At 58.4% G+C, this 16,678-nt stretch overlaps 1 protein-coding gene across 1 annotated transcript in view; it reads left to right on the top strand.

The window, feature by feature from the left end:
* The first annotated feature begins 2,806 nt into the window (after positions 1-2,806).
* The window catches only part of TM6SF1 (transmembrane 6 superfamily member 1), a 27,191-nt gene continuing 13,319 nt past the window's right edge, over positions 2,807-16,678 (top strand). Inside the window, exons 1-5 of the mRNA XM_080809280.1 lie at positions 2,807-2,983; positions 7,778-7,881; positions 11,029-11,126; positions 14,893-14,996; positions 16,431-16,513. Of these exons, the coding sequence (XP_080665406.1) occupies positions 2,892-2,983; positions 7,778-7,881; positions 11,029-11,126; positions 14,893-14,996; positions 16,431-16,513 (481 nt within the window). The 5' untranslated portion in view covers positions 2,807-2,891. The remainder of the gene's footprint in view (positions 2,984-7,777; positions 7,882-11,028; positions 11,127-14,892; positions 14,997-16,430; positions 16,514-16,678) is intronic.

Here is a 16,678-nt window from a genome sequence, read left to right as displayed (position 1 = left end):
TCTCGCACCAGATTGTGGCCTTCTTGGGAAGATGTGTTTATAATTCATCTTTGCATGACCATGTCTTAGAACAATGCTAGAAACACGGTAGACTCTTTGAGGACATTTGAATAAGCTTATAAGTGATTTAATATCACACCCATTCTTGACAGTAGCCAGCAGAGAGCACAGCTGAAGCCAGGTCAGTATGAGAGGGGGAGAAAGTTCTAGAACTATGAGTCCGGTATAGATGCCACTTGCCACATGTGGCCGTTGAGTGCTTGAAATGTGACTAGTCGGAAACAGAATATACTGTTACGTGTAAAATACATGAGATTTCAAAGACTTAATGTAAAATATCTCAATATCTTTGACACTTATGACTTGTTGAAACAATAATCTTTTGGACATATGGCTTCAATAGACTATATCATGAAAATTAACATCACCTGGATCCTTCTTCTTTTGTAATGTGGCTGCTAGAAAATTTAAGATTACAGGGGCACCTGGCTGGCTCGGTTGGTGGAGCGTGTGACTCTTGACCTCGGGGTCTTAAGTTCAAGCCTCATGTTGAGTATAGAGTTTACCTAAAAAAAAAAAAAAAAAAAAATTAAAATTGCACATGCGGCTCACATATTTCCAATGCACAATGATGACTTGAGCATTCATGCACTGAACAAAGATTTCTTGAGCACCTCTTCTGCTAATGTAAGTGATAGGAATAGAACTATAAACAGGACAGGTGCGTTCCTGACCTCGCCGAGCTTACATCATAACGGAGAGAGAGACACAGAACAGAAAGCAGACACGTAAGCAAGTTAATCTGGAAGAGTGGAAGTGCTCTGAAGAAAGCAAAGCTTGATGCGGGGGGAGGGAGGCCTAGGATGGGGGTCAGGTGATGTCTTCTAGAACTGGCGGGATCAGAGCCCGAGAGACGAGGGAAGGGGCAGGACACGGGAGACAGCCCCGGACAGATGTTGGGGCGCAGACTTGAGAAGTATTTGGAAGGGAGCGCCGGCAGCGCTGCCGTAACCAGACGAAGGGGGATCGGCCGGAACTGAGGTGCATCCCAGGCGTCTGGCTTGGCCGGTCGGGTGAGGGGTGGTGCCACCAGATGAGAGGAAGCTGGTCTCGAGGTCAGTGAGGAAATCCATTTTGGCCACGTTGACTGTGACGAGCCTGTGGGACGCCCATGCGGCAGCGCTGAGGGGAGATGCCAGCATGAGGACTGTAATTTGGGGTCTCTCAGCAGAGCCCGGGCATTAAAATGGAGCGTGCGGGAGAAAGGAGAGAAGGTGGCAAATGGAGAGGAGCCACCGGCCCAGGGAGCCATGTGTACACTGGGACGCAGTCATGCGTGTGCCTAGGTTGAGGGGAGGGACCCAGGGTAGCCAGAGGGGTTCAAGGTATAAGAGAGAAGTTAAAACTCATGCAGGGCAGTTTGGGTGGTGAGGGAGGGGCTGGGCTGGCCTCAGGGATGGGCTGAGAGGAGAGTGGGGGGCTCCGAGGGGGTTTTGTTGTCTGGAGGAAGAGAGAGTTTAAGGAGAGTGACAAACACTCGGAGTAGTCGTGGAAGAGGGTGACATTCAGGTCAGAGGTAAGGATGTCTCTTGGGAAAAACTTTGGCTGTGTCACGATGTGGGCCAAGGTTTTATCATTATGTTCTCAGAGTTAGACCCAAGCCTCCGGGGAGCACCGGGGTAGGGGATCAGGAGAGCTGGCTTGGGAAAGCGCAGTGGCCCCAGAGCGGGTAGGTCACAGCCTCTCTGTGGCTCATCTCCGTCGTCCTCTCTAAAAGGAGCCGAATGGTGCCGTCAGGCCCTGGGCCGCTGCAGGCTTCGTACTGAGTACAGCTCCCCTCTCCGGGTTGCCCGGGCTGCTGTCTGTCTGGCACTCGTTGTCCTTCGCTTTCCCGGGACAGTAGACCATGCCAGGCTGAGTCCCAGGGGTTCTGAGACCTCGCCCCCAGCACGGTCAAGCGGCCTCGGGCATACTTGGCGCCCGTCTTCTCGATAACGGGTGGGTAATGGACTGTCTGACGGCGGTCTGAGCCCTCAGCCCTGCCCTCCCAGTCCTCGTTCCCCGCGCAGGGCCCCGCACCTCCGGTCCTGCAGAATCCCGCACCTCCGGAACGCTACCTGGTCTCTCAAGTCATAGCGTTTCCCCCAGGGTGAGTTTCAAACCCCAGAAACGGGAACTGCAGGAGACCCCGGTGTTCCGAGCGGCGCGGGGGGGCGGGGGGGGTCAATCCATACACACCGGCTCAGTTCCTCGCCCTCTGCGCTGCGCGCGCTGTTCCCATTGGACAGAGAAGGGAAAAGACCGAAGAGTATCTTGACCCAGGTCAGCGGCACGCGAGCGAGCAGCCGGGTTTGACCCGGGTTCTCTGCGCCGAGCTGTGCCTGCTGCCCGCTGTCGGCTGCTCGCGGGCACGATCCACGGTTTCGGGATCATCGTGCCTCCCGCCCCCCCCCCCGGCCTAGGGCTCCCCACGTGGATGATCTCGCGGGGCCCTTCCCGCTCCGCGCCCGCGGGTCTGACTCCACCCCCCGCCCCACCCCCGCCGCCCGCAGCGCGGCCCAGAGCCTCTCCCGGTCGTCGAGGATCCGCGGCCGGCCGTGCCCGCCGCCCAAGCCGCCGCCGCCTTCCCGCAGAGCGCGCGCCCCTGGGACACCTGTCCCGCGCCGCGGGCTGTTGCCGCTCCCGGGCCGGGGCGCGGCCAGGGCGGCCCCCGGGACCGCACCGCGGCGCTGCGCTCCCGGGCGGCTGCGGGCCGGCGCGCCGAGGGGGCGCTGCTGAGGGCGCGGCGCGGGACGCCCCGAAGGGCACGGCCGAGGGGCGCGGGCGCTGCCGGAAGCTGGGGCGGGGCGCCGCGCGGGATGCGCTGAAGGGCGAGCGGCGCGGCGGCGGCGATGAGTGCCTCTGCGGCCACCGGGGTCTTCGTGCTGTCCCTCTCGGCCATCCCGGTCACCTATGTCTTCAACCACCTGGCGGCCCAGCACGAGTGAGTGGGCGCGCGGCGGGGGGCGGCGCCGGGGCGGGGGGGGGGGCGGCCAAGTGGCCTCGGCGCCGCGCGAGCCCCCGGCAACTTTTCCGATGGGGCTCGAGCCGCCAACCGCGGGGCTGGGGCCGGCGGCCTGCGGGGGCTCCCCGCTCCGGGCCGGGGGAGGGGAGGCGCGCGGGGGGCGCGCGGGCCCGGGGAGGGCGGGGGGCTGGGCTCCGGCGGGCTTCCCGGCCGTTCGGTGCGGTTCTGGAGCCCAGTGCGGGGCGCGCGCGCCGGCCCGGGTGTCGGGGGTGACGGAGGTCAACGAGGCAATGCCCCTGCCCTTGAGCCCAGGGGCCGGGGTGTGGGGGCGCAGACGCCGGCAGCTGCGAGCGTGGCGGTGTTCCCTCGGGTTGTGCCGGGTTCGTTTCGCATTTCACAGGGACGTTTCCATGTATGGACACGCACATAGTTCTCGTTTCCTATTAATTTTAGAAACTGTTGTGAATGACTAGCAGAAATAGCCCCGGGCCGACAAGCAAAGACCCGGGTTCTAGGCGTGCCTTTGGCACGACCCGTGTGGCGCGGCCTCAGTTTTCTGGTCTGTGAAATGGCCTGTAATTGTATCCTATTGTCAGGATCCAAAGAGACCGTTTGGTGTAGAGGCGCGGGGTAAGATGGCACAGGGAAGGGAGGCCGAGCAGTTCAAGGCCAAGGAAATGGGTGGGGCTGACAGGCCACAGATGGGTTGGTTCAAAGCCCCGCCTCAGTCTGGTGTGAGGGATCCCGGGCTTCGCCACCCTGCACCAGGCAGCTGCGGGCCTGCCCGGATGGTGGGAGAGGTGCCAGGCCTCCGTGCCTGCTGGTGTTCCCTGCTGTCCGTGGGGGTGAAGAAGTTAACCTTCTAGGTTTCCCCCAGCAGTTGGTGCTGAGGAAATTGCATCAGTCTGCACGTGGCGAACCCCCTCCAGTCCTTGAGCTGGGGATAAGGGTCTGCCTCCAGGGCGGTGACTTCCTTCCCCACTTCTCTCTCTCTGCTGGGGCCACCACTTGCTGACAGCCTTATCCAGATGGCCCCCATCCATACGGAGCACTGCCTGGACACTGGCTGTGACTGCCCTTGGTCTGACCCCATCTCGGGGTACATCTCCTGGGAGCTGCAGCTCTGGGCAGCAGATGTCACATGTCTATGAATACAGTGTCCACAGTGGCATTGTGCGCAGTGCAACAAATATTTATTGAGGACATAGTCTGTGCTTGACACTGTTCCAGGTGTTGGGGATATAGCTATGGACAAGCTAGGAAAGGTTAGGGAAGTGAGTATTGAAACAGACATCAAAAAATGGGGTGACATGAGTGACTGGGAAGGTGACTGGTGGTCGGGGAGGCTTCTTGGAGGAGGTGACTTGAGGGGCAGGAGGTGGGCATGGGAAGAGGTGGGGACAGAGACTTCCAGGTAGGGGAACAGGGAGCAGAGGGAGGAGAGGGGCGTGCTGGCTGGGTGCAGGGTATCTGGGAGGGAGAGCAGTGCGGCTTACTGAAGGTCTGCATGTCCTGGAGAGGGTTTGGGGATGACTCTGAGATTTTGGCCTCAGCCCCTGGCAGGATGGTGATGGCATTTACTAAGCACACACTGAATTATGTATTGCCCTGTAGTATTGAGCACATCGCTAAGCCCGCAGAGTTTTGAATAATTGGTTCCAGTCATTCTTCCCATCCCCCTGCAGGGTAAAATCCCAGTGACCTCTGGCTCCTCTGTCCTCTTCCTCCACTCCCCCCTCCCAACGTCCCCTTCCACACTGGCCCCAGGCCTGGGCTAACATCTGTTTCCTCCCTGCAGTTCCCCACCCCAGGCCCTTCCAGAGCCTCCCCCAGGAGCTTCTCTGCCCCAGCCCTTGCCTCCTTGCCCTGGTTCATGCTCTTCCCTCTGACTGGGAGGACTTCCTCCCCGACCTGACTGTGGAAGCCATCCCTGATTTGATAGCCTCGGGTACCATGCCACCTCCGCGTTTTCCAGACCCTCCCTCCAAGGACGCAGGATCTCTCGGTCTACCTGGCCCCCTGGGATTGCGCGTCTCCCACGAGAGTTCCCTCGCCGGGTCAGAACACACCTTCCCAGGCCACAGCTCACCGTGGCGTCGTCTGGCCCAGCCCGGGGCCTTGTGCGCAGCCGGCATGCGGTTAGGGCTGAATCAGCTGGATTAGTTGCAGCTCCCTTCCCACCAGGCCGTTTTCGAAAGCCTGAAAACCAGAAAAAGCAAGGCAGGTTATGGAGTCAGGAAAGAGTTAGGATCAGTCAGTCTCATCGTCTCTCTCTCACACACACACGCACTTGCTCTCTCTTCTCATGCTCACCCGTACACGTCCCTTCGTGGAAGGGCATCAGTAACCCCCTCGCCCCCAGTCCAAGACTAGCAAAGTTTTCACCCTTTGTTGTGTCTCAGCAGCCCCCGCCCCCACCAAGTCCTGCCAGATCCTTCTCTCTCGGTTCTGAGCCGGTCCTGCACTGGGTGGTCCCTGGGATGCACACGGAATCCGCGGCCCCGGTTTCTCTTCGCTCCTTGCTCTTCTGCCAGGTGGCAATCGTGAGAGCATAGTTTACACGACCCTCACACTCCCCCGAGGGTGCCCGCTGTGCGACGGTGCATAGGTCCTTGTAAGAGCAGGGATGGGGGCCATTTCCTGGCCACCACCTGCCTCGGGCTGTGATTAAAGTGCTTGTCAGCTTACATAGCACACCGGACCTCTTCGCTTCTCACGGGATGCTTCGGTCCAGCATCATGTTCCTGACCCACATCAGCTTCCTTGTCCATCATTTGCTCTTTTGGCTTATCTCTACAGGAGGAGCCATGATGTGCACCACTAGAAATTCTTACTTCAGCATCTAACCTGGACATTGACACAGTCATCCTCATTCTTATCATAGAAGTGTGTCATCCTTCCGTCATCTGTCATCCATCCATCCCAGCATCCGTTATTCACCATACATCATTCATTCATTCATTCATCCATTCGTTTGCCACCCACCATCCACCATCCATACAACCACCATATATCCATCCATCGTCCATCCATTGTCCATCTATCCATCCATTCACTCACTATCCACCATTCATCATCCATCCACCATCTGTTATCCATCTGTCCATCCACCCATCCATCCATCCGCCATCCACCATCTGTCCATTCGTTCATTATCCACCATCTATCCATCCATCCATCCATTTCTCCTTTCTTGGCTTCTCCCCCTCCTTCCCTCCTTCATCCATTCATTAATTCCTATATACCCTAACAGGAGTTCCTAGGCAGACTTCCTTTGTCATACTCATCCAGGAATCTTGAAAAAAAAGCTGCATATTCCCTTGCCCCAACCCAACAGATTCTGATTCTGTAGGTGGAGGACGGCATTTGGAAATCTGGGTGTTCCTGAGGCCCAGAGCCCATTCCCTAACTCTGTGTGGGCCTGGGGGCAGGTGCTGGGGATACAGCTCTCCTGCACCCGCGACCAGTCTCCTGGGGGCCCATCTACCTGCAGGCTGGGTGCCTCACTTCCTCACTGAGCTCTCTTACGCTGGGGGCAGGTTTCTAACACCCATTCCGGCTGCAGGGGTGCGGAGCGAGCTTCGGCATGAGTTTGCCCCTCAGCTGTTGCTTGGTATTGTTGGGTCGTGGAAGCTGTGACTAAGGACGGTACTTTCCAGAAGCCCCAGGGGCATATAGCAAAGGTGATCCAAAAGATGCTCTTGGGCTGTGGTGGTGCGGATGGGGTTTCAGCTGAGGAGGCCGTGGTGCAGCGGGCCGTTGGAGAGCGCCGCGGGATCCGGTGTCTAGCCCTGCCAGCCCTGCTGGGTGCCGGGGTGTGAGAGCGAGCGCATCTCTGCAGGACTGGAGGTGACCTCCTGGGTGACAGCGCTCAGAGTCCACTGAGACTGCACCCTCCGTGAGACAGGGACGGATGGCCTCCGTTTATCCACAGTACCTGGCCCGCATGGGTACATGATGCATTTTATCCTTAATGTGTTTTAAAGTGAGTTATAAGCAGGTGATGAAGTGACATGGCTTTCTCAAGTTGCTCAGTCGGTTGGTGGCAAAGGGGGTCCTAGACTGCAGGTGTCTCGACTGCTAACACAACCGAGCCTCACGTCCTAGAGCTGCCCTGTGGGGAAGGGGCCTTGGACCCTGGTCTCCTTGGTATCATGTCTTTTGTGCCCACCCCAGCCTCACCTTACCTTCGGGGCGTGGGCTTGGACTCTGGCTTGCTGGCCCTGGTGTGGGGAGCTGGCTTCCTTCCTTTGGGCCGCAGCTCTGGCCCAAACTCCTCCCTCCTTGGATCGGCCTTATGCTTTGGTCCCTTTGATTATACACGTGGCCTGGGGCCCTTCCTCCTGGTCTTTCTGGAAGGTGTGTGTAGCTGAGACTCCTCTGTGCTCCCTGGAGCGCAGTTCGAGGGTTTCCGGCCCTGAGAGAGGCGACAGATTCAGCGGTTAGGCCTGTCAGTCACCGGGGAACAGGATTTGGAGGTGCGGGGGTGAGCTGGGGGGGGTGGGGCAGGGACCGTCTTCAGGGGGCGTGGGATGGCGCGGAGGGTGCAGGTGCGCAGGCTGGGACGAGTGAGGAGCTGGTGCTTCCAGTCCCTGAAAGTCACACGGGCGGCCCGCAGGGGCCAGAGGGCTGCAGGCCCACCCAGCTAAGCCTGCGGCACTGGAACTGGAGGCAGAGGCAGACGTGGGGGCGAGAGCGTTCACAGCCAGGAAATTCCACGCATCCACATGTTTATTTCGATAAGTGACCGCCTCCCTGTTCTGGTTGTTGCAGTTCCTGGACAATCGTGGGGGTTGCTGCCCTCATCTTGTTCCTGGTGGCCCTGCTGGCTCGTGTCCTGGTCAAAAGAAAACCACCCCGGGACCCACTGTTCTATGGTACGTCTCTGTGGGCGGGAGGCGGTTGGTGTCCCCCTCGCAGCGCTCGGGCCTGCGCCTTCCTCATGACCCCCCCCCCCCCCCGCATGAAGAAGTCGTCCGCCTCCAGTACCCTGAGCCCCACTGGGGAGGTGGCAGGAAGCAGCAGTGTTTCAGGGCAACAGTCTTCCCCTCGAGACGAACACCTCCTCTGGGCCGTGGACCCCACCCTTCCCCAGCGGGGATCATGGCAGAAGGTCAATGCCAGGGCCAGGCAGGAGGCCCCTCTGTTCCTTGCCCCCACCCCCAGCCGTGCCCTGACCTCTGCCCTCGACTCTTGCAGTAGCTCCTTCCCGGGCTTCCTGCCTTTGCCTCGCTTCTGGCCGCTCCCTCCACCTGGCCTGGAGCTGAGCTGTACAGTTCTTGGTCCGCACGTTTGCATGATGAGGAAAATAATAATGCTCCCCATGGGGGTTGCTGCATTCAATGATATCAGTCGAATATTTAAGCAGTGCCTGAAAAATACACATGTACATTACGTAAATAAAAACACCCCGATCAAGCACTTACTATGTGCCTGGTGTGGCCCCCGCTGGGCGCTGGGGGCGCTGGGGCCGTATTAGCTTATTTAATCCTCGCAACAAGTCCTTTCCACTTACAGATGAAGAAGCTGGCTCGGGGCCACTGAGACAGGTGGTCAAGGTCATAGAGTGGTCAAGGTCATGCAGTGAGACTGTCTCTGACCCCGGAAGCCAGACTTTTCCTTGCGCCTGCAGAGCCGTCCCCGCCTTTGAGCGCTTCCCCTTCTGGGAGCTGGGCTGGGCCTTCACTGGTTCCGTGTCTGCGCTGGTGAGGCTGCGGGTCAGACCCCCCAGACCTCGGTGTCCTGCAGCAGCAACAGACGTCCCCCATGTTTCCGCCGCTTTGCTGAGACACACTTGACGTCCGACACTGGGCGGGTGTAAGGGCTACCCTGGGATGGTGTGACACATGGCTACACTGTGAGACGGTGACCCCGACAAGGTCGTTCACCGTAGGGTCCCTCACGTCACATCATTACCTTCTATGGCCTGTGCTGAGAACACTGAGTGTACAGTGCGGTCTCGTTCACCACCGTCGCCGCACTGACCACTTACTCATCTTGTCGCTGTCGGTCTGTACCCCTCGACCAGCATCTCCCCGTGTGCCCCCTCGCCAGCCCCTCAGCCACCGTTCCAGCCTCTGTTCCCGTGAGCTCGGCTTGCTCGGGTTCCGCGTCCGTGAGGGAGACCATACAGCCTCGGCCCTTCTCTGCTGACTCGTCTCCCTTAGCGTGATGCCCTCCAAGTCCACCAGGGTGTTGGAAACGGCAGGACTTCCTTCCTCCTTTCTTACGGCTCAGTAATACTCCGTTGTGTTTACACGTATCTTCTTCATCCATTCGTCCATGGACGGACTCTCCCGGTGTTTCCAGTCCTGGGTGTAAACATTTAGTGTCCGTGCTCATGGGGCTGCCCATTGGCTGGGACTGCTGTGTGTCAGGCTGTGGGCCACGTCCGGAGCTGCCCCGCGTGTCTCCTTGTTCTTGGACCAGCAGCTCCCCACGGTGGGCCTTTCTCATGGCAGAGGAGACGGGGACGTGGCCATTGTCACTTCCATGCAGACTCCACTGGCCAAACCAAGTCGTGTGGCTGCGTCCATCATCAATGGCATATGGGGAATATTCTCTGCCCACCGCGGTCTTGGCAAAGGTGGGGAGGGAAAGCATTGTAAGTAATGAATTTCTCCCACCTTGCGTGTAAAAGACCCCGAGGCTTGGGTAAATGATGTGACTTGTCTGAGGTTGCACAACCAGGGGGTAGAGGAGCTGGCCCCGAGTTCAAGGCCCACATCGTTTCTCCTGCCGCACACCACCTGCCTGCACTCTGACCCCAGCCCAGCTTTCCAGAGTGGTCTCCTGCTGCTGTCTTCCCACCCACCCCGTGGAGTTCACGCTTAGTTGACTTGGGTCTCTCCCAGCCCCCCAGGGCTGAGCACGCTTGCTCCGACACCCGCAGCCCTCTGGTCTCGTCTGTGTCCAGCCTGGGCACACTGCATCCTTGGGGCCGGGCTGGTCGCCTCAGACCCAGCACAGGACACCCCTGTCAGCCTCAGTGAGCTGATGCGGAGTGCTTTCTTTTTGGGGGACATTTGGTGGCTGATCCTGACAGCAAGATCTGGAGCACAGGCCCAGGAGGGCACGGGGAGGCCGGGTCTGCAGGGCAGGGTGCACGCGTGGGCCTGGCAACCTGGAGAGGGTGCGGACGCCGCGGCTGCGGCTGCGGACTCGGTGAGGCCAGCTCCCCTTCTCTGGGAAGTGACCTCCCGTTGATTCTGTCATGGCTGTTCTTCTGTCCACCTTCAAATTCTTGTCCTGCCCGTGCCTGCCCCATGGCTTCTGATGGGATACAGCTTGAAAATGCAGCCTTGTTGATAAACTAACACGCACTAAGTTTGACCCTTTGCCGTGTAAAAGGCATCGTTCCGTAGCTGGTGGCTGCTGGGAGCTCGTGGGCCATTTAGGAGATTCTCACAACCTGAGTGAGAGTCTCTTGAGACGCTGTGCCGTCTTGTACCCATTTTAAAAATCACCGGCCTTTCTTCTTCCAACTTGCCCGTTGGTCACTGTCGGTCTTCAGGCTCTTCAGTGTGGAACAGGCGAGCATCGGGCGAGCTGGCTGCAGGGGGACGCGGGTGTGGCCCACGGCAGCCACTGGGAGGTTGTGGAGGGTGGACGGGGTGGCCAGGTAGGCTCCCGTGGCACAGAGTTAGTGGGTGAGTGTGTGATTCTGTCCCCCCGGGGCGTGTCCCTCAGAGAGCACTCTGGCAACGACATGGAGATCCATGACAAGGGCGAGGGTCCTTCTGTGCAGGAGGGTCCTTCTGTTAGTCCACCTCGACGGTGCCCGCAGTGTCTTCTGGGAAAGAGGGAGCCCAAGTCACTGTTTTCGGTGACTGCCAAGCTCTACATCATTGCCTCCCGAGCTGCTGCTTTTTAAACCATTTCTTTCTTGGGGCACCTGGCTGGCTCAGGCATGGAGCGTGTTGACTCTTGATCTCGGGGGTTCTGGGTTCAAGCCCCACCCTGGGCGTAGAGCTTACTTGGCAGAGAGATAAAGACATAAATAACGGCTTCTTCCTTTGCCCTAGTGTATGCGGTGTTTGGATTCACCAGCGTGGTGAGCCTCATCATAGGCCTGGAACAGGACGGAATCATTGACGGCTTCATGACGCACTACTTGAGAGAGGTAGGGAATCGCTTTGTGACCTTAGCCTTACGCCGAAGGGTCGGCCGCCCACGTCCCGTCGCTCAGAGATGACAGAGGAGATGCCTGCATTTAGTGTAAGGGGGTAGGACCCGTGGTACTTCATTTACTGCCACAGACGTAGGTGGTTTATTCCTGTGGAGAGTGAGGCAGAAAGTTGGGATTAAATCCTGGGAGGCACTTCTTTTCAGCGTTGGGTCTGATCCCTCCTCCCTCACACCTGGTCCACTACCTTTCTCCTTTGCTTCTATTTAATATAAATGGTACACTCTAAAGGCGTTTAGTGTTTGGTGTCTTATTAAAACATTACCACATCCAGAAGCCCAGGCCATTCCTACATGTGTTAGAGAACACCGAGGCACTGAAGGGAGCCACGTGGTGTTGAAGATCCTTCCCGCCCTGTCATCGTGTTGTAGGGCTACCTGCCCTTGAGGGAGCTAGTCCTCTTTCCTTGTTTCGTGGGGTGATGAATCCAGCCCGAGAGGTTAAGTAACTTACTCAAGGTCACACAGGAAAGGACAGTCTTCTCTGTTTGAAACAATGGGGAGCTTCGTATGTTAAGCAAAGGGAATTTGGACTTTATCTCACATTTGAGGGAAGATTTCAAGTCAGGGAACGATGCAGTCAGCTCTGGGAAGGATGGGGTTAACGGGGACTGTCAGGGCTGGGAGCTGGGACACGAGTCAGGAGGCTCTGCAGGGCCGGCAAGGGTATGGGGATGGCTTAGGCAGAGCAAAGCAGAGGAGAGGGGAGGAGGGATGAATTCCAGAGGCTTTGAGTGGTTGGAGGAGATGGGACTCAGGGAGAAGTTGGGGGTGATGGGGAGACGGTCGAAGAAGACATCCTGCCTCCTGCTTTGGGGAAAATGCTGGTGTTATTAAACCCGAGGGATTACAGGGGGAATTCTGTCCCACAGACAGGAGTTGGGCAGTCAGAGCCCACCGTGGAGACAGTGAGGGTTTGGTCCCAGACGGTCGCAAGAGAGCACATTTCACAGCACAGCAAACCACGTGAAGTTTTTGGCTTCTTGGTGCATCTAGAAGTTATATTTACACGATGCTGTAGTGTGAGATCTACAGTCTAAAACCCGTATATACCTTAATATTGAAATACATTTTTTGCTAAAAACTTGCTATTATCTGAGCTTTCGGGAAGTCCTCATCTTTTTGCTGGTGGAGGGTCTTTGCCGTGAAGCCGCTGGCTGTTGACCGATCAGGATGGTGGCTGCTGAAGGTTGGGGTGGCTGTGACAGTTTCCTCGAATACGACAACAGTGAAGTTCGCTGAGGACAGGGAGAGAGAGGGCGGGCGGCAGGGAGGCAGAGCAGTCAGACCCCACCCAACAGTCGCCGTCGAGCGTGGGGCGCCCACACGGTCCCAGTAGTAACATCAGAGGTCACCGGTCCAGATCACCATCGCAAATATAATAATGGAAAAGTCTGAAATATCGTCAGGATTACCCGACCGTGACCCAGAGACACAAAGCGGGCCAGTGCCGTCGGAGGAACGGCCCCGAGAGACTCGCGGCGCAGAGCTGCCGCAGACCGGCAGCGTGTGAACAGCACCACGTCTGCAGGCCCAGCAAAGCCAAGGGCCAGAACGCAAGGTCTGCCCGCGGGGAGGAGCTGCGGCTGGAGGCAGTCAGGGGAGTCCCCGCTGACTTAGTGACGCTGCTCCAGCAGTGTTTTAAACGGCAATGACACTGGAGGGTGAACATTTTCCAGATGGACGAGGCGGGTGGAGGCCCTCCAAGGGGAAGGGACGGCTTGAGCGAGAGCCTGGAGGTGAGAAACGGCAGGGGTCTCCCCAGGTCAGCCCGGGAGCAGGTGTGCGGGGATGACGCGGGGTTCAGCTGGGCACATGTCGCGTTGCGGGTGGTGGAGGGACAGCCCGGCAGATGTCTCCGTTGGCAGGGCTTTGGAGGTCTCGAGCTCTGAGGACCGTTCCTGACGGAGAGGTTCGGGGGCCTTCGGAGTGTACACGGTACCTGAAGTCTTGCTGGGGAGAAGGGGGAGCGCTAAGATGGCCAAGGCCGGAGCGAGTGGAGGCCATGGTCAGAAGAGCCCCGAACTCAGCGGCTCGTGAGGCCAAGAGGCAGGCGAAGGAGCTGGAGAGCTTGGGACCTCCTGAGTCCGGGACGGGGAGGTTTTGGGGACGAGGTGGCTGCTGAAGGGCGCAGACGTTGGGCTGGTGACGGTGGCAAGCGGTGAGGCACACACAAAGGGTGTGAGAAGGTGGGAGGGGGTGTTGCTCTGGGCAGGTCTGCAGGGCCAGGTTCTGGGCGCCCGGCTGCCGGATGGGGGAGGCAGGGCCGGGACTGCAGGCGACACCCAGCCTCGGGAGGCTTTTGAGCACAAGAGCGACGTGGTAAGAACCAGGCCCCATGACCCTTCGTTTGGCTGGTGGATTGGAGAGGAGGGGGCAGAGAGACCGTGTGGGACTGGCTCCGTGAGGGGCACCGAGGGCTTGAACGGGGCCGTACGGAGAGGGAGGGTGGCCCGTGGGGAGCTCAGAGAGAGAAAATTGACCGCACTTGCCCACAGACTGCAGAGGAGAGGAATGACAGAGCTGGCCCTGGGGCTCTGAGCCGGGCAGGCTGGTGCTGGGCTTGGCAGAGGGCAGCAGCTGAGGAGTGAAAGGAGTTCAAGGGAGTTGGAAGGGCCCGTGGGCCGTCCAGTTCAAGACGCCCATCGGCTGCCGGGAGAGGCCAGCTCCGGCTCCGAGGGCCAGGTGTGTCGGCGGGAAATGAAGTCATGACATTGGATTGGATTGTCCAGCCAGAGCACGTCAGAGAGAGAGGACACGGGCCAGGCATGGACACACAAGTCCAGCTGCTGTGTTATTGCCACTTCCTCCACGGTCTTCATTCCATCTGATTCGTGGGGACAGATGACAGGGCTGTCCCTGCCCCGGGAGCGTGAGGCTTCAGTGGGGCCCCCTCTTGGCTGCTGCAGACAGGACTGAGGGTGTCTCGGGGGGGACACAAGGCAGGAGAGCATGAACGTGGAGGAGAGGAGAAAGGAGAACGAGGGGGTGTCAGAATGACACTAAAACCCCCTGCGAATTAGACCGTGACTTTCTGCGAGCCGTCTGGAGGAGGGAAACGTAGTGCATGCCACAATCTCACGTTGATAAAATTAATTTCTCAGAAGTGTGGCTTTTGATGGTGTGCTGCCATGAGACCTTAGGCCGGTCCTACCACCCCTCGGAGCCCTGTTTTCTCGTGTGTAGAGTGGACTGAGTTGTGTGTGTCCCATAGGATGGCTGGGAAGGTTGAGGGGGGGTGGGGTGCCCGTCTGTCTGTCTGAGTGCCCGGGTGCGGAGCAGCCTCAGCCCCACGAGCCTGGGGATCGGCACACAGATGAGGGACGCGGGGCAGCTGGTGGCTGGGCGGGCAGGGTCCCCTCTGCAGCCCCTCTGGCCAAAGCCAATGCACCTGGTCACAGATCTGACTCGGCTTCGGTGAGTTAGCTGTGCTACCACGGTTGCCCGTGATGTCACCTGCCTTGTGTCACCGCCCACGCGCGTCACCCAACGCGTCAGACGATGGCCAGGCAGGCTCAGGGCCATCCCACGGGCACCTCCAGCGACGGCGGCTTCAGGGTGAAGTTTGGGACTCGGCCTCGGTTCATCACTGCGGACAAACACAAGCCAGCTCCCTGCTCCGCTCTCCTCGGGAGTCCGGGCCGGTGTGTGCGGGGCTGTCTGCGTCCGACTGAAAGCCGACCACTCTCTGACTCTCTCCTTAGGGTGAGCCGTATCTGAACACGGCCTACGGGCACATGATCTGCTACTGGGACGGCTCCGCTCATTATCTGATGTATCTGGTGATGGTGGCGGCCATCGCGTGGGAGTAAGTCCGTCCGTCCGCTTGTGTGTCCCTGTGTCAGCTTAGCCGCCGAGACGGGCTTGTGTAAGGAAACCACAGGCGGGGCAAAGGCACGAACAGGTACCCAGGTATGGGGAGATACGCTCCAGGGACACAGGCTAGACGGAGTCAACACAAGGTCTTTCCTTGGCACCGTTGCCTTTGAACGTGTCCCTTTGGATGATCCCCAGCCATGGGGACAGCTTGGGCAGACCCTTCCGCTTCTGACTGTTGTCTTGGAAGGACAGTCTCGTCTCCAGAGGGCTCCTCGCATGCTCACGCATGTGGAGCTGAGGCACGAGGGGCAGTCTTACGTGATGATTTCTGGTTTCTGGGGATCCGTGGCCTCGGTTGTGATACGCCAGGCCTGTCGTGTGGGGCACGGAGGTGCGCTCTTCAGAGACCCCGGCCCAGGACACTGCATGGCACAGAGCTGTCACGTGAGCAGTGCTCTCACTGGCTGAATTCGTGGGACTTCCCTGCCCGTGGGGGCACGCCCATTGCTGCTTTCTGCTGGCGTCCCTGTCCCCAAGAGCGTGTACCCTTTGGGGCAGGATCCTCTCAAGCCCGGCTACCTTCCCAGGCCTCCCTGCGGCTCCAGGTTGGGGAAAATGATGGATTCTTGCCCAGACGAGGTGGAAATTCACCTCGACCCACCGCCTGCCCCAAACCTCTGCGCCCTCAGTCGTGAGCTCAGGGACAGCTCTAGTCATTCTGGGGCTCTTCCAGGTCCCAGCCTGTCTCTTCACGAACGTTCCCAAGCCTCCAGGGCGCACATCAGGTATTTCTGAGAATGCCTGGGCTCTGCTTGGAGGTGGCCAGGAGTGGGTCAGGGCTTCTTTGGCTCCATTACAGAATCTCTGCTGGGAAGGTTCTCGCCGGTCCTGCTGACAGTCCCAGCCGTCGTGAACTGGCCTCTTGGGAAGTGGCAGCCCTTGGCTTGGGGCATGGGGCAGGGCAGAAAGTGCAGTGTGGCCCCCTCTGCCCCCCTTCAGGGAATCTCCCTGCGGACACCAGGGAAAGTCCACTTAACATCCCGTTACTCATACTTACAATGCCTTAAAGCATGGGTCCGATTTCCTTTCTGTCTCGAACCTTCTTTTTCCTTCCCTGCCGTGAGCGTCACGGGACACAGTGAAACGCAGGCCTCCCTGGACGGTGACCGACTGTGTTGTAGTTTCACAGGTGATCAGGGCAGAAGCGTACTTCCTATTCAAAAGGACACAAATAGGGTTCTGTGGTATCACAGATGAGGATGAAATTTGACCACTAGGGCCCCTCAGGGTTGACTGATTACTATCAATTCAGTAAGCTGCGATTCATACACTTCACTAATTAGGATAATGCTAATCACGTGGGTCATTTTTTGCTAATTGTATCCTAACTCGAGTGCACTAAGCCAAGATTTTTTCGTTGCAGGGAGAGTTATAGAACCATTGGCCTCTATTGGGTTGGATCTATTATCATGAGCATTGTCGTTTTCGTGCCAGGAAACATTGTGGGTAAGAAACTTTACCTTAAAATTCATTCTCCTCTTCTGAAACAATGTTCATAGACAGAGAAGCTGTCTTGGTTGTTATTCCAAGCTTACCAGATAGCGGTATGCTGAATTCTTCCTTTTCCCCTCCGTCATCTCACCTGTTAAGAAATGCTTTTGAGCAACTTTC

Source organism: Martes martes (genome assembly GCF_963455335.1).
Source record: "Martes martes genome assembly, chromosome: 7".
Lineage (NCBI taxonomy): Eukaryota > Metazoa > Chordata > Mammalia > Carnivora > Mustelidae > Martes > Martes martes.
Note: the sequence above shows the minus strand (reverse complement) of the source record. Positions and strands in the feature narration are given on the sequence as shown.